At 44.1% G+C, this 21,079-nt stretch overlaps 1 protein-coding gene across 2 annotated transcripts in view; it reads left to right on the top strand.

Annotated features, from left to right (window-relative positions):
* The first annotated feature begins 1,191 nt into the window (after nt 1-1,191).
* The window catches only part of TMEM65 (transmembrane protein 65), a 47,296-nt gene continuing 27,408 nt past the window's right edge, over nt 1,192-21,079 (top strand). The window contains exons 1-2 of one of the 2 annotated variants that reach the window (XM_032803521.2): nt 1,192-1,938; nt 11,831-11,911. In XM_032803521.2, the coding sequence (XP_032659412.1) occupies nt 1,605-1,938; nt 11,831-11,911 (415 nt within the window). In that variant the 5' untranslated portion in view covers nt 1,192-1,604. The remainder of the gene's footprint in view (nt 1,939-11,830; nt 11,912-21,079) is intronic. The other variant, XM_075063219.1, reaches the window with a different exon arrangement.

Raw genomic sequence — 21,079 nt, 5'->3', positions numbered from 1 at the left:
AAGCCACCCCAAGCACGTGCTTGGTTGGCTGGTGCCTAGAGCCCGCCTTGGATAGGGTATTGGTTTGCTGATGTTTGTAACATGTTTTGATTATGTAAATCAATGTTAAGCTATTACTTATCAAATGTATTAGTAATAACAGGAAATAACTTTTTTTTAAAAAAAAAAATCTGGTTTGTATCTGCTAGTTTTACTTACAACGATGACACTCTTCCGAGATGATTCATGCTTGCCCAGTAGCATGGGTTTCGGAAATTCAGAAACCACGTGCCTAAGCCTGGCACACCCTCTGTCCGTGTAATCTACAGAAAACAGAGAGGACAGCTCTCTGAGCTTCGCTGCCTGAAACTAGTCCTCCAGACTCCTCCCCCGGGGGAGAGAGAGGGGCACCCCATGAATATGATGGGTAAATAGCGTCTTAACTCAGCCCGCGGGGAGAGCCTGCACGCAGACCTTTGTCCCCCAGAGCACGGGTCAGGTCACGCAGATCCCTCCCCTCCGCTGGGGACAGCCCCACCCACTAACAGAGACGCGAACTCACCCGCGATCCCGGGGAAAAGGCAGGAGGGTGCCGGGATGACTCCATGCTTTGACACTCCGACACGGGGTAATGACCCCAGCAAGTTGCACTAGGAAGCTCCAGGCGGCTCAGCCGCTCGCTGTGTTCTGTTTTCCGGCCCCGAGCGTTGTATCTTTAAATGCTGGCAAAGCTCGCCGTGCCCACACCAAGCCCCGCTGCCACTGGGTCCAGGCTCGCTGCTGAAACACACTCGGGCTGCCCAGCGCTTCACCGCAGCAGCGGGCGCTTACAGCGGCCCGCTCCCCTGGCGCTGGTGAGCCGGGAAACACCGCGGGCAGCGCCCAGCCCTCCCGGAGATGGCAGTGGTAGAACCGGGCTCTAACCCGCTGCTCGCAAGGGACTGAACCCAGGGAGCCGGGAGCACTGGGGCCGGAGGGGACCGTGCCCTGGCGGAGCTGCTGAGCACGGCGGGAGGAGCCCCCTGGGCCTGGCTTTCCCTGGGACGCGGGGCTCAGCGCCCCCACTCGCGCTCCGGAGCTAGGTCTGAGGGTGGGACACACACGGGGGCGGGGGCCGGGCCGTGCCCCTCACCGCCTGGCTGGGCGGACGCCTGCCACTCGGCTGGGCGGGACCCTCCTTCTCTCCCGCTGTCGCTCAGGCATCGGCCGGGCGCCTGCGCGGAGCCGCCCCCTCGGCTGTCCGCGGGCGCCGCCGGTGTTTGTGCGGGGCGGCTGGGGTGTTCCCTTCGCAGCCGGCCCGGGGGCCGTAAGCTAGTGCCGCTGCCAGGAGTCTCCATGGGACGGCGCAGGGAGCTGTGACTGACTCGCCCTTCCGCAGCCCGGAGCCCAGCCGCAGGAGGCGGCTGCAGAGAGAAACCGAGCGGACCCCCCTGTCCCTGGCCGGCAGCCCATGAGCAGCGCGTCCGGCTCCCCAGTCTCGGTCACCAGCGCAGGAAGGAGCCGAGCCCGGCCGCGGCTGCTCGTTTCCCGGCTCCCAGGCTCTGCCCTGGATGGTGCCCGGCCCTGCCGCGCGCGGGGCTCCCGGGCGGGGATCGTAGCTCCCTAGCGCCGCTCCCTGCCTGCTGATGTCGGCGTGGCTGAGCCGGGCGGCGCTGCTGCTGGGGCGGCCGGGGGGCCCCGCCGCCACCCCCCTCTGCCTGGGCTCCTTACGGGCCCCCCGCTGCTGCCGCCGCCTGGCCACCCTGCGCGGCGGGGCAGAGGGGCTGCGGCTTCCCGCGGCCTCGGGACTGGCGCCGCCCGGCCGCCCGCGGGCGCTGGGCACCCACCCGAAGAAGGAGCCGATTGAGGCGCTGAACACGGCGCAGGGCGCCCGCGACTTCATCTACAGCCTGCACTCCACCGAGCGGAGCTGCCTGCTGCGGGAGCTGCACCGCTTCGAGTCCATCGCCATCGCGCAAGGTGAGCGGCCAGCGCCCCGCGCCCTGCCCTGCCCGCTTCGGGGCCCAGCCTGGCATCGCTGCGACCCGTGTCCTGTAGCCCTCTGCGCTCGGGGGGACGCGCTGCCCTCCGCTAAAGTCATCCTGGACACGGCCCGTGCCGCATCCTGCCAATGCACCTGGGTCTGCAGCTGCATTAGCCACGGGGGCCAGGCTGCCACCGCAGCCGCTAACGCCTTGTTAGCGTGACACTGCCCCCAAAGTAAGCGACATGGGAAGGGTTCCCCATCGCCTACTCCCCCAGCCAGGTGTCCTGAGCAGCTGGGCTCAGGTGGCTGTGTCGCGTACTTTAGGGTGCCTTTGCTGAGCTGGGCTGTGCAGTGAAATGAGATGCTGCACAGGGCCCAGTGTTACTCACGGAAAGTTTTCCTTAAAAAAAAAAAAAAAAGTAGGAGCGACACGCCTAGTGGAATGATTACTCTCTTGCCTATCCCTGTTCATTGAAGAAGAAAACCTACTTTGGTGGAGGAGGGTGGGTTTGAAGAGCTTTAGGAACAGGAAGGAGAGAATCACCAGAAGGTACTAGGAAGCAGAAGGGTAGAGCAAAGGCGGTCATATAAGTAGTCGAGATCTGTGAATGACTTGAAAACAGTCCAGCCTCAAATTGAGGAAGGGTACAGTGAAATAAAGATGAAAGCAGGCGGTATGCTAACCAATTAAATTAATAGTAGCTTGAGATTGTTGGTAAAGAGGGACAGGGAGAAAAAGCAAAATCTTTATACCATATTACAAAAACAAACTTAATGCAAATAGAAGCAGAAAACAAAATGTTAAAACTAGGGCTTGCTATTTCATTCTAGACTAAATTGTCTATTTTGAGCTTTTTTAATTGTGGTGTTTAAAGATTTGGCAGATTTTAGGGAGGCTTCTTGGAACTCCAGGAAAAGAGAGAGAGAGAGGCAAAATGACTGACTATGGATAAAAGGAATAAAATCATTCCAAAGAACCCTTTTCACACTCTAGTTACTCAACTTATGAGTTTTCTGGATGTTGATATAATTTTTTGATTCAATGAAGCATTCAGGTCTGACTTAGTAAGAATTCAGCCTTTTCTCCCTCCTATGCGTTAGGCCAATTGAATCCTTAAAAAGCAATAGAGTAAGTAGGAGACTCATGTAAAATGTGACTTCAAAAATGTACGAAAGATATATAAAAACAAGTAAATTTGTCTTTGTTATACAGTAGCAGTGCATAGGGACAATGTCCTCTGCCTTCAGCATCCGGAGCTCGGCAATTCTTGGGCAGCATAATGTTTGTGTTTGTTAAACTGTTATGTAGTTAGAGTTCATAAGCTTCCAAAGATGCCATAGCTTTGGTCTCCAAACTTGATGTAACACTAACAAACCAACCAACCAACCAACCTATTAAGCTTAGTACAGAATTTGAAATTCTGACTCTTGTAGTTTAATCTTATTAGGTACCATAAAATTCTTTTTATTACAAATATTCAAGATTCTGTAACTTATTAAAGAAATCCACTCATTTGAGGTAGGCCTCTTTGTGGTTTCAGTAGTACTGTAATATATGTCCTTGGAAAGGGCACTTTTATAGCTTGTGGCTGTACAGTGCAAGTCTCAAGGAAACATTGCAGTAAATGGAAAACAGCTACAACAGTCAGCCCTAGAAGCACTGTTTCACTGAAGAAATAATGTGCTTTTCTTATCTTTGTTATGTAAATATGTAAATGAATGCTATATTTATAATATACTATTCTGTGATAGTAATCTTTTAAAATGTCACTTGCTTTCTTTGTGAATATCTCTTGAGAAAATTCAAGCTTTTGTGGAGCTTTACTGCTAGCTTTTGACAAAGCAATACGTGAGGTCTGAATAGTTGTATTCTTTAGCATAGTTGCCAAAGCACCTAATTCAGTGATAAATAGGACAAGAAGAAATGTCATTGTTTTTTTTAATTTCAGCATAATGTCCGAGGATTGATACAGAGATAAACAGATTGCAGTTAAGTAGTTTCCTAAACTACTGCTAGATGCATTCCTCTATAACTGCATTTCTATAAAATCCATAGTCTGCATACCTGTTACCTGAGTATTTAGAAGACTAAACAGGAACAAAACAGTCAGGCCATATTAATCTTTATTGTATTTGAATTATGACTTCTTTATTACAAATCTGTAAAATTGCCAAGGGCACCTCTCTCATACTCTTGGCACTCATGAAAATTAGTTAATAGCACAATTAACATGAACAGAAAACTCAGCAGGAACCTCACACAGTATGACAAAAAATAAAAAGACTACACAGTATAGATAAAATAGCTACTCCATCCTCAGTAAACATTATTCCTCAAATAGCATTTGTCTCCAAAAATCCCTCCCAAAGTTTTTGGAGACTCTCCTGCAGGTCAACATATCCAGGCTATTTTGAGTTGGGTGTGTGTATTCCAGAGGAAAGGGTCCCTCACCTAGAATGCCCTGCCAATTTAGTGACAGGGATCTTTGGCTGGAGTGTCTCCACAGGTCTTGACTTCAACAATGTGGCATGTAGAGAGAGACAGTCTTAAGTAGGCTGGCCTCGAGTCATTTAGGGATTTGTATATCTATATTAGTACCTTCAGCTCCACTTGGAAATCTGCAGGCAGCCAGGACATGCCTGTTGCAACTAACAAACTTTCTCCTCCTTGATGAGAAAATAATAAAAGGTGTGCATAGTTCTGTCGTCATGTACGCTTAAGCTTGGTTCATGTCTGTGGTCTTCTGATGTGTCCTGAAGCTTCAGCTCTTGACACAATACACCTTTATGGAAGAAGAGCTTTTAGTGTTTGCCCCTTTTGACCAAGAATTCCTAGTTAGGGTAGGTTTTTGTCTCCCTTGCTACACTACCTCTTTTGTGCCCTCCCTGAGACTCTCATTAGTTAGGGGAGACTGTGAACAGACAGGAGACTTGTTCACATCAAGAACCAAAGGTTGCCTGTTTCCCAGTTAATTAACAAGCCCATGACCAGAAGAATATAGTCCCGTCTATGTCCACCAACTGCCTTGCAGCTAGATAGGGCAGGATGTCTTGCCTGCAGCTTCCACTAACATTAGAGGCTGAGGAATAACCTACCTATTGTTACCACTGCTGCACTGAAGAACAGTTGTCAGATAGGTGAGCCAGAGCCACTACCCTTAACATTTAGAAGCCACCAATCCGAACAGGTGGGCCTGTGAAAAACGTTTGTATCTTTACTATTCCAAAACATCATACGTTCCTGTCCACCGTGATCATACAGCTATGCACAGGGATGTGCTGAGTGTATAGGATAATTCCTTCCAAATATAACTGATTTGTTTTATGTTAGGTATTGGTTGGAGAACTCTAGGTGCCCTCCAGCTCCCTGTTGCTGAAGTGGATCCTAAGTTCAGTTTGGTTTACACTGGTTGACATTATCAGGCCAATCTAGAAAAGAGCTAGAAATGTACTTAAAAAAAATAAAAACAGAAGTTCTCCTTTATACTTTTAGTCCTCAATCAGAAGGCCTGTGTCTGTGTGCTTGGCAGTGCCCTGAAGGGAGCTACATAGAGCTGTGGTTCTCAACCTTTCCAGACTACTGTACCCCTTTCAAGGGTCTGATTTGTCTTGTGTACCTCAAGTTTCACCTCACTTAAAACCTACTTGCTTACAAGATCAGACACAAGTGTCACATCACACTGTTACTGAAAAATTGCTTCCTTATTTTTATCATATAATAAAACAAATCAATTTGGAATATAAATATTGTACTTACATTTCATGGTGATATTTGAGCATGTTTTTTCACTTGAGAGCCTGGTCAGAAGCCTGAGCCCCAGGCAGTGGGTCTGAAGCATGCTACTTAGCTTTGCAGGGATCCCTGTAGTGTGGGGCCCTGGGCAATTGCCCTGCTTGTCACTCCTTAATGCCGGCCCTGCACTTGAAATCCCCCTAAACCTGTCTCGTGACCCCCCAATGGCTTCAACCCCCAGGTTGAAAAACACTGATCTAGATGAGTTGAGTACCCCCTGGAAGACTTGTACATGTACTCCTGGTTGAGAACCACTGACATAAGGAACCTCTCACAGGAGCAGTGGAGTGAGGTTGTAGCTCTGGGTGGGAAGACTGGGAAGAGGATAAAGTAAAGAACTGGATTTTTGGAGAGTGTTGTCAGGATACTGTTTTACCTGACAATATGTCCTGCCAATTGAGGTAGAATATGTTGTTGTTGTTGTTTTTTTTTTTAAAGCGTTCCATGTTAAAAATTTGACAATACAGCACACTATCTAGTGATGTATCTACAACATTAATTTTATATTTTTTCTTGTAACATGGAAATCCTTTGCAAGTTGTTCTCAGACAGGCTTGAGGATTATGTCCCTGAGTTTCTATTCTTCCTGGAAAATACAGTTTGTAAATGGAATGCCTGTCCTTACAAACATTATCTTAAAGTCATACAGATGGACTGGACTTGCATCATGTTTTACTTCCTCCCTCTATAATTATAAAAGCACTAAGTGGTGGGACTGACAAATTTTTTTTTCTGGTTTGAATATATCTGAAATGCTTCCAATTTTACTTTATTTTCTGAGTAAAAGGGTTGCCCCTGGTAAGCTTTGCTTAGCAGTGGGACAGAGTTAATTCCTCCTCCCTTTCCCACCCCTTTTTAAACATGGTCAGAGGAGGAAGGTGTCACTGATTCCACAGCAGTGGAAAAACTTGCAGCTAGTGTGAAAAATGACTTTACACAGAGACTCATATATACTTCTAAATTTCCTTTTATGTAACAAAACCATCTTTTGATGAAAATTAAGAATTGTCTTTGTAGAAAGAATTTTTCAGCGAAAAGATTGTTACATTGAAGTTTTCTACTTTCAGTTTGACCAAACTTACATTTCAACAGTGACTTTTATGAAAACACCCTTGCACAGTGTAATAAGGCATACCAAGACCAGTGGGTTGAGAGCCACTCTTTAACCCAGTGACCACTTACATGATTCTGCTGGGATCATTTCCTCTGCAAAATAAGCATCCTTACACTGGGTAGGGTGTGGGACTGTGTGTGCGCATGCATATTTTGGGTAGACTAATTGGTCTACTGTGGGGAATATTCCTGACAGTGTAATATGGCAGATAATGGGTGAAGCTGAAGAGAAGATTCTTCTGGCATCCCTTTACGGCTATTGTATATATGTGCAGGTGAATTTTGAACTAGGCATAGATGGAACCATCTGCCTTATGGCTAACTCTTACATAGTTTAGTTTATTCAGTGGGAGAATAAAATGGTTAGTTTCATCGTTATTTTGATCATTGATGGTTGTGCAGATTTTGTGCCTGTGCTGCTAAACATTCATAACATTTTTGCAAGAGTAAGCTGCTTTGACTAGTGCAAACAGTTCTAATCCAATATGATAGCAAGCTCTTTCAGCTGGTAGGTTTGCAAACCCCACTAGTGAGTGCAAAAGGTTGATTCATAGAATGAATAAGACTAAGATATTTCAGATGGAAATATACATTTCCTCCACCCTCCCACAGTGCTTTTTCTTTTCAGACGCTGTAAGACTAGTGTCAAGTCTTTGTATAAAGGAGGCATGTGTGGCAATTGCTGTATAGCTTGTCTAGAATGTTAAAAGAAAATACAAGCAATATTGACTTTGAACTTTGGTCAATCTTATTTGTACTTAGTCTGTATTTTACACACAGCATCAATTTATGGGCATCTAAGAATTACTATTTATGATAGTTTATGTTAATATTTTTGTGTAGAAGGTAAGCAACATACATTAACGGTTATTTGTGGTAGAGAATATAATTGGTAAACATTTACACCACAGTAGAAAGTCAGAAGCCTTTCATTGCTATTTTCTGTTGATATGTACAGCAGTTAGCTCAATTATCAGCAATACATCATATTAACTTTAAAAAGTTTGTTCAGTTTTATGTTTAAATACATTCTTTGATAATTTGTTCAAATAGCAGAAGTTGTAGGTGATAAGATGTGAATAATATACATGGCCTTCCTGGCAAAAGAGAATGTGTGTATATGTAATATATGCAAACTAGCCCAACCAGAGGACATTCAGAGTTAAGTGTTGCTTTATTTGCTTTGGTACAATACTTGGCCTGAGGGGAAAAATGTATTTTCTTTGTCAGAATCATGAGCCTGTTCATTCACAAAATTGTCACAGCAGCTTTTGAGTCAAAGCATTCAATGAAGTAAGTTGCTGTGCAAAGCAGATTTGGCTTTTGTTGGTCTGACCCAGCCACGCCCCTTCCTCATGGCTGGAACTATGGATTCTACGTTGTTCAAATAGGAACTCTATTGTGGAGTTTAGCCAGGGAGAACTGAGGGTATGGCTACACTTGCAGCTGTGCAGCGCTAGGAGTTAAACCTGTCTTCAGACAGCTGAGGAGGGACAGTGCTGCAGTCTGTCCACACTGACAGCTACCAGCGCACTGTTGTGGCCACATTTGCAGCATCAGCAGTGGCATTGGGAGCGCGGTGCATTATGGGAGCTATCAGGGCCGGCTCTAGCCATTTCGCTGCCCCAAGCACAGCGGCACGCCGCAGGGGGGCACTCTGCCGCTTGCCGGTCCCGCAGCTCCGGTGGACCTCCCGCAGGCGTGCCTGCGCCTGCTCCACCGGAGCCAGAAGGCCAGTGGACCCTCCGCAGGCACACCTGCGGGAGGTCCACCAGAGCCGCCTGCCGCCCTCCCGGCAAGCGGCAGACGCCCCCCGCGGCATGCCGCCCCAAGCACGCGCTTGGCGTGCTGGGGCCTGGAGCCGGCCCTGCCAGCTATCCAGCGTTCAAGTGGCTGCATCGTGCTTTTCAAAAGGGGGTGAGGTGAAGTGTGACAGGGAGCGTAGGGGAGAGAGAGAGAGTGTGGATTTTTGGAGCCGACACTCTGTCAGCTCCCTGCCTTGCAAGTTCGGACTTCCTCCCTCACCCCTCTCTCATTCACTGAAAGCAAACAGCTTTTTTTTTACTCACAGACCAGATAAGCAGCCACTCCTGAAACAGACCCCTCCCTTCCGCCCTGTGGTAATAGCCTACTGTCCCAGATCTGGACTTTAGCGTCCAAAATCTGGGTGCTTACCTGAAACTCCCCCAAGCTCACTACCAGCTTGGATATTCTCACTGCCACCAGGTCAGGAATTTATAGGGCCTGACCCCCCTTTCCTCTCTTGATGTCCCCACCTCTTGGGGGGACCCCAGATTCCCAATCCCTTGGGACGTCTGCAGAAGCAGGAGAGATACCCTTCCCCTTCTTCCCAGGCTTCCTCCTGGTCTAAGCTTGGTGCGTACCATAGAAAACCTGTTTTTCTGCTTCCCCAGAGATAAGCGTCATTCCCCTCAGGACAATTAGATGCAAATACCAACAGCTTTGGCCTTTGCCTTCTTCTCTGTCTTCCGTGAGGGAGACAGCTACCTGGTAAGAAATCTTATCCCTTTACCTCACTAGGAAAGAAACTCCCACCAGTTTCAAAAGACTTTATTAAAGAAGAAAATACAAAACAATAAATCTTGCATTAAGAAACTCAATAGCAGGCTTTTGCTTATAACAATATGAATAAACAGTCTGATTTAAAAGATAGCCCGATTAACCCAGTCAAACAAATCAACATAACATGTAAATACACACAAAGCTCATCACATCATAGCCGAATTAACTTTGGCGTTCCTTTTTTACTCAATCTACAGATGTTTAGGAAGAAACTTTGAGATAAGATGGAGTTAGAAGAAAACTTGTCCCTACAGCCGAGGAAAGCAACAAAGACAACAGCATCCACATTCTGTACATACAACACAAAGCTCTTCATAGCCGAATTACTTTGCTTTCCTTTGTACTGCACAGACTTTTTAGGTAGAATATTGAGAGAAGAGGGAGTTAGAAAGGAAACTTGTTACCCATAGCCGAGAAAACAACCAAAGACTCGAGTAATACAAATTCCGCCCCTGACTTTTTAAACAATCCAGTTCTCTGATTGGTCCTCTGGTCAGGTGTTTGGTTACCCTTTCCAGGTAAAAGAAACTTAATCCTTACCTTACCTATCTACTTATGACACGCCCGCCCACGGCACTGTTTCTGTCCTCAAGCAAACACTAGCTGTGGGTGTCCCAAAGGGGGCCCCCTGCCTCTGCTCATTCACAGCAAACAATAGCTGTGTGTGTGTGTTTGTTTTTTTGATAAGCAGCTCCCAGAGCCCGGAGTTCACAACAAAACGAAGAGCGCAACCCTCACTTAAAAGGATTATGGGAAGCTTCCGGAGGTCAATCACAGCGTACTAAGGTTATTCCCTGTTTACACTGGCGCCCCAGCACAGCAGCAGCAGCGCTATGCTCTTTATTTCTCTCGGGGAGGTGGAGTACAAGCAGTGTGCTGTAGCCACGGAGATACAGCGCTGTATGTGCCTTGCCAGTGTGGACAGGGAGTGAGTTACAGTGCAATAAAGTCACCAACAGTGCTCTAACTCTCAAGTGTAGCCAAGGCCTCATGCCCAATTGGGCTTAAAAACTCCACAGGTAACTCTATTAGTATAGAGAGGCCTGGGTCAGACCTCTCTCATCAGTGAACACCACAACTACCCCATCAAGTAAATAGGGTCAAAAGTTGGATTTCTTCACTCTCCTCATCTCTAGATGAAACTATTTTGTCTTGTAAAAAACGGTCTGGATTAGCTGTCATGCTAATCTTTCCCCTCCAGAAATGTGGGTGGCATGAAGGTTATACCACCTCTGGTAGGCTGCAGAACAATCAGCACCAGATGCAGGTGGAGCAGAGAGAAAAGATTGAAGATTAGGCATTTCATTGGATACCTCAGTTATGAGCCTTCTGAGCTGAGAACTTGAAAAATATTAATCTACAAAGTTAAAAAAGCTTTAACGTGTACTGCTCTTGAGGAGTTGAAAATCTTAGTTTCTAGTTGCATAGCTACCGTTGGTTGCACTACAGAGCTGCACAGCTCAGCAGTTCTTCACCTAGTTTTCTTTATTCCTATATTCCTCTACATTTTTAATCTTTATTTTAAAAAAATACAAAACCCTATGTCAATCCAACAATAAAATTGCAAATTCAAATAGTTAGGAAACTCAATTTTAAATTTCTCATAGGAATGTTATCTTACCCTCATTACACATGTAGTATTTTTGCAAGATTAAATGTTTACCTTAATATATATGTTGTGTGCCATATAGGCAAGTTAAAATTGCTATGAGAACTTTAATTTCCTGACTTGTTCTGTGTTTAAACTTGCAAACCTAACATTGTGTTGATTTTGTTTAGGACTTGAACCTAGTTTCACATGTTATACACATGGAAACAGGAGCTTCTTGTAGAAAGTACCCCAGGGTGAGACTGTTGATATGTTGTTAGAGTACCGAAAGTGGGGTAGGGTTTAATAGTCTAAATTACAAAGGAAGCATTTAATCATTTAAAACGGAATTAGCCTTGAATTTGTCTCAGAAAATGTCTAAATAACATATAGCTGTCCATTTTTACCTTAGATTCAGCAACAAACTGTTTAGTGCAGTTTAACTTGTTTTATGACTCATTCACCTGATTTCGCTTGGTGCTCCATTCTGCAGTGTTCTGTCAGTATGTTTTTATGAAGACCACTTCTTCAATTTGATATTGCATCTATTTCTCTATTCTCAGTAGTTATCTATGTACAATTAGAAATTCTCAGCGCCTGATGCTGCAGACTTTACTGTCACAAAAACATCTTATTAAAGACAATGATGCTGCAATCAGTGGTAGTTTTGTATATGGGATTAGGCCTCTCCATCAGTTATAAAGGCCCTATCCTTTCTGGCAGGTTAATTATGGTAGTTTAATTAATTTAAATAATGTAAGCTACTAAAGAATGACTTGTTACTGTTTTTGCTTTTTAAAATGTTTAGCATCCAGATACCCAAAACCACTGGTACCCTTTGAGAAGGCAATGAAGCAGGTAACATCACCAGAGACAACTAGTAGTTCTGGTATGGTAAAATCTCTTATGTTTGCTGGCTTTATGCAGCACGAAAAATGTAGAGAATTATCAGTTTGACATACTTCTGCTTGCTTGTTTTGAAGCAGTTGGCATGTTTTGTTAGCAGGAATAAAATTTGCAGTTCTGTTTATAATTCAAGAATGTCAGCTAGGCCCAAGAATTATTATGGGAATTTTTGAGCTCAATTTTAGAAAGTTGTTCTTTTCCTTCTCCTTGTGGAGAGGCTTATGAACTGTATCTTAACTTTTAGTTAATGCTGAAACAGGAATGCTTTTTTGAAATAGCCCTGTTCACTCTGTAAACATTGGCAACATGTATCTTATACCATTCAGTACCCTAGTACTGAACAACTTTCACCACTAAAAATATTGTTACTTATTTAAAAAAAACAACCCCAAAGCAGTAATTACTGTTCATAAGTGAAATGAAATGGAATATTCTAATTTAGATTTAGGCCTAAATTTTCAAAATTGTGCATGTTCAATTTTGCATTTATATTTTGTGTCAAGTTACTTAATAAATTATGCTTGCACACTTTTACATGCATGTCTTTACAAATTTGAGCCTTAAGGCCTGGTCCTGCAGATGCTTACCTGTGTTTTAACTTCAAGTATGTGAGTAGTCATGTTGAAGTTAATGGGATTACTTAAAGTTCAGTATATGCATAAGTGTTTGCAGGAGTGGGGCTTGGCTACATTGGCACTTTAAAGCGCTGCAACTTTCGCGCTCAGGGGTGTGAAAAAACACCCCCCTGAGCACTGCAAGTTGCAGCTCTGTAAAGTGTCAGTGTAATCAGGGTGGCAGAGCTGGAAGCGCGGCTCCCAGCGCTGCACTCTACACCCGTAAGGGATGTGGTTTACAAGCAGCGCTGGGAGAGCTCTCTCCCAGTGCTGCGGTTCTGACTACACTCACACTTCAAAGCGCTGCCGGGGCAGTGCTCCCACAGCGCTGCCGGGGCAACGCTTTGAAATTTCTAATGTAGCCAAGCCCTAAGTTTTAAAATATATGTAAAAGTAGTAATCTTATATCTGTAAAAGGAATACGTTTATACCTGTAAGAAGTAAGATTTTTAATTAACTTTTCTAGAGGAAAATATGCTACTTTTTAATATAGTAAGACTTTTAGAAGAGATCAACATTCTGCTAGCACTAAATGTGTAGTTTTTGATTTTTACGGTTCACATTACTATCCTAGTTAAAAACACTTTAGCAGCCATAAGCGGTATTCAAAGTGTGCATATGCTCAGTTCCTTTATTTTCTTCATCAGAGGCTTAGTTCTGATGTGTCATCTAAATTAAAATAAAATAAAATGTGGGATTTTACTTAAGCAAGGAGAAAAGTTTACTCTGTATTGCCAGCTCTTAGCCACTGCCGATTTTATTTAGCCAAAGTGTACTAGATGCTGTACAGAAGGAGGAAGAAATAGTCTGTGCCCTTAGGAATTTACAGTATAAAAAGACAAAGTAGACAATAGGATGCAGGTAGGTACGGTTTACAAGCAGAGTAGTCAGGGCAAATGTTACAAATTTTGTTAAGTTAGTTCCATTTTAAAATATATATATAGAAATGGCTAGATTAATAGACAGTTGGAGATCACGTTTTTAAAAAAAATATCATGGAACTGTTTCCAACACCAAAAAGTAGCTTCTTTTAGTTTACTCTTACTCTGTGTGAAACTTTCCTTCATAACAAATAATATGCTTGCTTGAGTCTTGGGACATGTACTGACAATGCTTGCAATTAAACTTGTCCTTTCATTTCTGATGGCTTTTTGAATTTTCAGTTTTTCTCCCCTATAAACCATATTTACTTGGTTCTAAAGGCAGAAGTTCAGAAAAATGTTTTATCCAATGGATGTGATTTTTTTTTTTTCATCCAAAGACTCTCTCAATACTATCTGAAAGAAGCTGAAGGTACTTCCGCAGTGTTCATTGCAATACTTTATTCTTTAGATAGACATATGTGGTTTTTAATATATAGCCCAAGTTTTGCTAAACTTTAGCAGAGTCATGGCACATGTCAGCATTTCTAGTTTATTAAATGGTGTTTCCTCAGCCTGTCTGCCACATTCCATTTATCTCTGATAGTCTGTTTACCTCTGTTCTTTGGATTCCCTTGGAAGACATGTTTGAATTATTCATTTTGTACTGCTTGTTTTTAAAATGGTGAGGATAGGTGTGTGTTGTGCCTTGGGGAAGGACACACTAAGGGAAGGCACTCTATTTGTAAGTCCTTTCAGAAGAGGAACTGGATGGTTAGAGACTTAAGATTGAAGCAGCGCCTTCTCGAGCAGGCAACGAAGCCTGCCTAGACAGTGGAGACCGCCTTGGAAAGTCAGACCCCTCAAAGAGCACTAGAGCTGGGGCCTCTCAGCCAAGCTCAAATTACTCAAGCAGAAGGAAGAGAGACCGCTCCCTTTCATTGGGCTATCTGAGAGAAAAACCCCCATAAGACAGCCCAGGGCCATTCCAGAGGTTGGACTTGACTTCTCTGCCTAAGAATAGTACTGAACAGCACTAGGAGTGTCCCCGTCCATGGGTTAGAGTGGGACTGTCAACCCACTCTTCAGTACCGAGGTGGGAGCAAAGAAAGCCTGTACTGTTGGCTCAGTACTGCCCTCAGGCACCCGTTGAGACTGTTGGGCTCCTCCCTGACTGTATATCGAGCAGCAGCAGATTTTCTATACCTTTCTATCCCTGACTTACCGCTCATTCAGGACCAGTTGACTACAGTGCTATCATCCTTGGCATCCTCAGATCCCCCCTTGGTTTGGTGGCAAACTTACTATTGTTGCTGATGCCATCCTCGGAACTGCAGTTTACCCTTGGTGCAGGGTTGTTGTCGACTTCCTGCTTGACATGAAGATCATTGTTGACGTGCATAGAATCTTTGTTACTGATGCTCTCTACAATACAGCCTGCATCTGCTGTCCTTGGACCATCTTCGTTTTTGTTACCGATGCCTCTTTTGGGACCCACTGTGAGGGTGTTTGGTGGCCCCGTTGAGTGACCCCACTGACACAGTCAAGCTATTTGGAGGGATCCTCGCAGTCAAGCTCAAAGCATCTCCCTCCCCTTTCCTATCACTCTCTATCTCAAAGGTCATCAAGACACGGCAGGAATCACAGTCGGTACTGAGATCGGTACTGTTCCTGCAGTAGACACATGAGACCTTGGCTTAGTTCTTTCTGGCTGGCAATGCATTATCCTTATTCACAGTGGCCTCTGTGGAAGTCCTTTGTTTGGAGAAATGCTGGTTGTCTGTTCACTGTAGAGTGAGTTCACCTGTACCTACAATGGGCTCCCTGCCAGAACCAAACGGCCTGCAGCCATCAGCTCCTTCTGCCGTGGAGTATCCTGAACCATTATGGCAGTCAGATGTTATTTCTCAAGGGATTCCATTGGTCCCAACTGTATTTTTCTCCTCATCACCAAATGACACAGAAATACTGAGTCCTGATCTTCAGTGCTGGATGACTTCAGATTGTATCGTGATTAGCTTAGGTGCATGGCATTGGCCTTAGGAATTCAGGCTGAGTTTGTACAGGAAAACACCTACACATAGGTGGTTATTCTCCAGTGGTTCCTTGGATAATTGTTCTCTCTATAAACAAAGCCATACTAAAGCCTGGTAAAGCCCTGTGTAATGCCCTGGCTTTGTTAATGCACACAGCAAAGCTCACTGTCAGAAGATACTATGTGCCAGTGCAGGGCTCTGAGTCTATTTTCTGTCATCCAGCTCCAAATTCTCTGATTGAGATAGTGTCAGTTGAGAAAGTAAGACAGGGAAGGTATAAATCGGTTCCTACAGAAAGAGTCCAAAAGGCTAGATTTGGTGAGGAGAAAGATCTACTTGACTCTCACTTTGCAGATGCACATTACAAACAAGCAAGTTGTGTTATTGAAATATAATTTTGTGAACTGGGATGCTATGTCCAATTTTGTGGACAAATTGCCAGAATCTTCCAGGCAGGAGTTCAAGGCCTTTGTTACAGAAAGCCATTTAGTGGTCAAGACATTCTTACAGTCTGCCCTGGATGTCGTTGGTGCTTCCTCCAGGCTCAGGGCCTTTGCCGTAGCAATGAGAAGAAATCATGGTTACAAAACTCTGATATAGCTCCTGAGGTCCAGCAAACCATAGAGGAGTTGCCATTTGGTTGCTTCCTATTCTTGGAGAAAACTGAGAAGACATTACATTCTTTCAAGGACTCCCAGGTCACCCTATCCTCATTGAGGATTTATACCCAGGCCTCAAAGAGATGTCATTTGGGGAACCAACAGCAATGTCATCCTCAGTCCTCCGACCCTGTGAGGCATCCAGATTTCCCCAGAAAGGGATAAAAATCATGGAGAAGGAAAACTTCTGGGTCTAGTTTTTTCTCAGATGTCCCATCCGCCCAGTCTTTTGGCTTGACATGTTGTTTGGGCATTTTGAGAGCAGTGTCTCAGTTGTCAGCTATGCTGGGACAGGCTTTCTCACTTCAACGGTGCTTGGGGGACAGTAACTATGGAGAGATGGGTCCTCAGCACCATGAGATTGGGTTATATCATTCAGTTCCTCTCCATTCCCCGCTCCCATCCCACTACCCCATCTGTCTTCAGGGATCCCTCTCAGAACTCACTGCTGTCACAGCAGGTATGAACCATGTGTACTGGGGAGGGTATCAAAGAGGTTCCTCGTCACCATCACAGAAAGAGCTTTTACTCCTGGTACTTCCTAATCTCCATATTCAAAGGTGGGAATGAGACCTATCCTCGATCTCATGCTCTTCAGACACATCAAGTACATTAGATTTTTGCCTGGGTACTCCGGTTACCATTCTCCTGGCTTCGAATCACAATCTGTTTGCTGCCCTCGATGTCCAGGATGCTTATTTTCACATGTCAATTTTCCCAGGCCACAGGAAGTTCCTCAGATTCCTTATTGCTGGCCACCACTACCAGTATATGGTCCCTCCCCTTTAGCCTATCATCAGCTCCCGTCATGCGATTTTACCAAATGCATGTATGGTGCTGGTGGCTTTCCTCAAGAGGAGGGGACTTTATATCTTCCTGCACTTGGACCGATTGGTTCCTGAGAGACTATCCAAGGAACAGGTCCTCAGTCTTGTCAACTTTTCATGCTAGACTTTTTTGTTCGTCTAGGTCTGTTCTCAAAAGGGTAAATCAACTTTGCACCCAACTCAGAAAATCATGTTCATTGGAGCCTGATAGATTCTATTAGTTTGAGGGCCTTCCTTCCTTCTGAACAGTTCCAGACAATCCAGCAACTTCGCTGAGATCTCCAGTTGCACCCTTTGACCACAATCTGAGTATGCTTGAGGATACTGGACCATATGACCGTATGCACATACATAATGCAATATATGAGGTTGCAACTTTGCTCTCTTCAGTGGTGGCTGAAGTTACTCCGTTGCCCAAGCTGCAGACATGGGGCACCCTTGTTGAAGTGCCGCCAGAGATACTTCACTCTTTACAACGGTGGATGGAATATAACGTGGGTCAGGGAGCCCCCTTTTCCTGCCCTCCATCAATCAAAGCAGTGGCTACCGAATGCCAATGCAATAGGTTGGGGAGTGCATCTGGAAACATTTAAAATTCAGGGCTTTTGTTCAGAAGAGGAAGCTCCCTCTCATGTCAGCCGGCTGAAACTTCAGGGGATATACAGTGCCTGTCGGCTTTTCGGGATCACATACCTACTCAGTTAACACCATGGCCAGACATGTTAAAAGGTCAGGCTGTATCTAGCCAGAGGTTATTTAAGTAGGTGTCTAATTGCATTAACACTAATTAGAAATAATCTGTTTAGATCTTTTGGTGCAGATTAGGGTTTATTCCGTTAGAGCTCAGGCAGCTTCTGTTCCCTGAGAAGCGTATCTGTTTCTGAGATTTTTTTTTTAAAGTGGCCATGGGATTAGTCCATACCTTTATGAGATGTTATTTCTTGGTTGAGGTTTTGAGATCTGATTGGTTGTTTTAGCAGAGTTGAATGGCAATCCTTATATAAACTGACTATGAGCACCCTCCTCATACACATCAGATTACTGATTGTGAGTCACCAGAAGTGGAATACATATGAACAGTTGCTCCAAGAAGAAAACTGTTACTTACCCTACAATAACAGTGAGATGTTGTCCATATGGATTCCATGACCTTTATTGCACCTGGATTCTGTATTGGCAAAGGAAACTGAGAAGCGATTAGGACCGCCTTCCCCCCAGTATAGGAGTGAGAGGGCACAGCTTGAGTGGATGCTGTTGACTAAAAGATTTCAATTGCAAATGCATGGGACTCATGTGCACCAGAAGTGGAGTACATATGGACAACACAACTTGAGGAACCAGTTAATATAGCGTCAGTAAAGGGTATTTTGAAATTTGGTATAATAATCCAACATATTCGTTATGGATTTCAGTGTTGTGAGAGCTTCTTTCTTCATGGTTGCATACTGCATTCTATTTTATTAGGCTACACTCCTCTCAAGGAGCCAAGGAAATTGTTTTAAATACTTCTGTATGACCATGTTCTATTGAACATATAAAATAGGCTATGTCTACACTACCCACTGGATCAGTGGGTAGTGATCGATATATTGGGGGTTGATTGATCGCATCTATATTAGATGCGATAAATAGATCCCCGATCGCTCCTCTGTCGGCTCCAGAACTCCACCACTGCGAGAGGCGGAAGCAGAGTCAACGGGGGAGCAGCGGCAATCGATCCCGTGCCGTGAGGATGCGAGATAAGTCGATCTAAGATACGTTGACTTCAGCTGCGCTATTCTCGTAGCTGAAGTTGCGTATCTTAGATTGATTCCCCACTCCTACTGTAGACCAGGGCTCAGACTGAAAGAATGAGATATTGTATATCAAAGCTGGCTTCCATTAGGCTGGCCTTTTAAATTAATTTTTCAAAGAATATTCAAAGTGTGGTTCCGCACTGAAAAATGAAATGACATCTTCTGACTTGATAACAGTTTCTAGTTGGCATTTAGAGTAATATTTGCTTCCCTTAGTGACAAATATAAGATTTACTCCTGATGCTCAAGGGCTATGAGGGAGAGAATAGAGTCCAGCTCCTTCTCATGAAGCATCAACAGAATCGTTAACTAATTTCTAATTGCCATGCCAAAATTTGCCCTCTTCTTTGTGCGAGCTCATATATACCACAGCTTAATTTATAATGATGCATGATGCAGAAAGAAAAACTTGATTTTTCAGAGTCCAGGTTGTCTGCAGCACTGGCCGTTAGAAAAAAAACCAAAACAACGGCTGTCTATATTTAAAACTAGCAGATGTGCTCTGGCTTTGGAGACATGAAAATGGAAGCGTATGATGCCGCTTTAGTTACTTGTCATAGTGAAACCATGCATTAAGTGCATATGTCTTAAGAACTGAAATGCCATCAGGCCAAACCTGACCTTAAAAAAAACAAACAAACTCCCACCCCCTTAACTTACCTTCCAGCTTTCTCAGCCTACCCTTTAATTACTTCCCTTTCCACAATAAATGTAAGACAAAGGAGGCAATTGTCCCACGCTACTCGTCACTGGTGAGTCTTGCTGGAGTCTTGTGTCCAGTTCTGGGCACCACACTTTTTCAGAAAGATGTGATAAATTGGAGAGAGTCCGAAGGAGAACAACGGAAATTATAAAAGTTTTAGAAAACCTGCTCTGTGAGGAAAGATTGAAAAAAAACTTGGCATGTTTAGTCTTGAGAACAGAAGGCCGAGAGGAGCCCTGATAAGTCTTCAGATGTGTTAAGGACTGTTATAAAGAGGACTGTAATCTGTTCTCTGTGTCCACTGAATGTAGGAGTAGTAGTAATGGGCTTAATCTGCAGCAAGGGAGATTTAGGTTAGATATAAGGGAAAACTTTCTAACTATAAAAATAGTTAAGCACTGGATTAGTCCTTCACAGGAGGTTATGGAATCCCCATCATTGGAGGTTTTTAAGAACAGGTTAGACAAACATCTGCCAGGGTTTACTTGGTCTTGCCTCGGTGCAGGGGGCTGGATTAACTGACCTTTCGAGGTCCACTCCAGCCCAACATTTCTGTATTCTGTGATTCTAAAATAAATCTGTAAATTTAAGGTACTGAAGTAGAGTTAGATGAGAGAGGGAGAACTGTTCCATTGTTTTAGGTGCTAGCCTGGGATTTGGGAGAACTAGCTTGGATTCCGTGCTCTGCCTCAGACCTCCTTGGTAGTGATTTGCCCATGATCAAATCTCTCTCTGTGTTAGTCCCTCATTTGTAAAATGGGAAAGAATAGCAGTGACCAACCTCATAGGAAGGTTGTGAGGATATATACATAATTAAAAAAAAAAAAAAAAGCGAGATGCTAAGTTACTTTGGTAGAGCACATCATAAGCACTGATGATAGAAGTTGGTACCCAAAGCTCTGTACATCCTGTAGTAATATACAACATTCGAATTTTGTGTGTGATTACAGAAATATGCAGACTAATGAGTTTCTTAATCCTGAAGTATGTTTGAGAACATGACATAATGTAGGTTTTTTCAGGGAAGGAGCCTTATGTTAATGCATATGTATGAGGTGCCAAGCACACTTTTGTCACTACCATGCATAAATATAGAAGCTTGTTGCTTTTCCTTGTGTAATCACCCTCCACGGTGTGACTGTCTCCTTCTAATGGCTAGTCCACATATATGGGTTTGTCTGCTACAACCTTTCAGTTAAGGAACCTGGTTCTTTATCTTAAACAGTGGGGACTCAGGGTTTTAGATCCAGAGGTTCTGGGTTCAATCCCCATCACTTTTATATGTAATACTTATAGTAAATATGGGGTGTCATGTTGTTATTACCTTAAATGTTTTTGTTCTCACTGTAGTGCCTTCTGTGGAGATTGTGCAAAATGTGGTCCAGTAGCACTGAAGACAGTTTAGTTTAAATATTTATTTTTTAAAAATAATCCTCCTTGTATTATACATAATTTGATATTGAGGTGTAAGAGTAGGACCAAGTAAAAAGAAACATTGAATAACTAGAAATTTCTGAGATTTTGAGGGAGGGATGAAGCACTCTCTTGAGATGTGACTAAAATTCTCTGAGGAAGAGCTCTGTGTATCTCGAAAACATATGTCTCTCACGAACAGCAGTTGGTCCCATAAGATACTATCTCACCCACCTTGTTGAT

The sequence above is a fragment of the Chelonoidis abingdonii genome, chromosome 2 (assembly GCF_003597395.2).
Source record: "Chelonoidis abingdonii isolate Lonesome George chromosome 2, CheloAbing_2.0, whole genome shotgun sequence".
Classification (NCBI taxonomy): domain Eukaryota; kingdom Metazoa; phylum Chordata; order Testudines; family Testudinidae; genus Chelonoidis; species Chelonoidis abingdonii.
The sequence above is the reverse complement of the archived record's forward strand: the minus strand, read 5'-3'. Positions and strand labels throughout refer to the sequence as shown.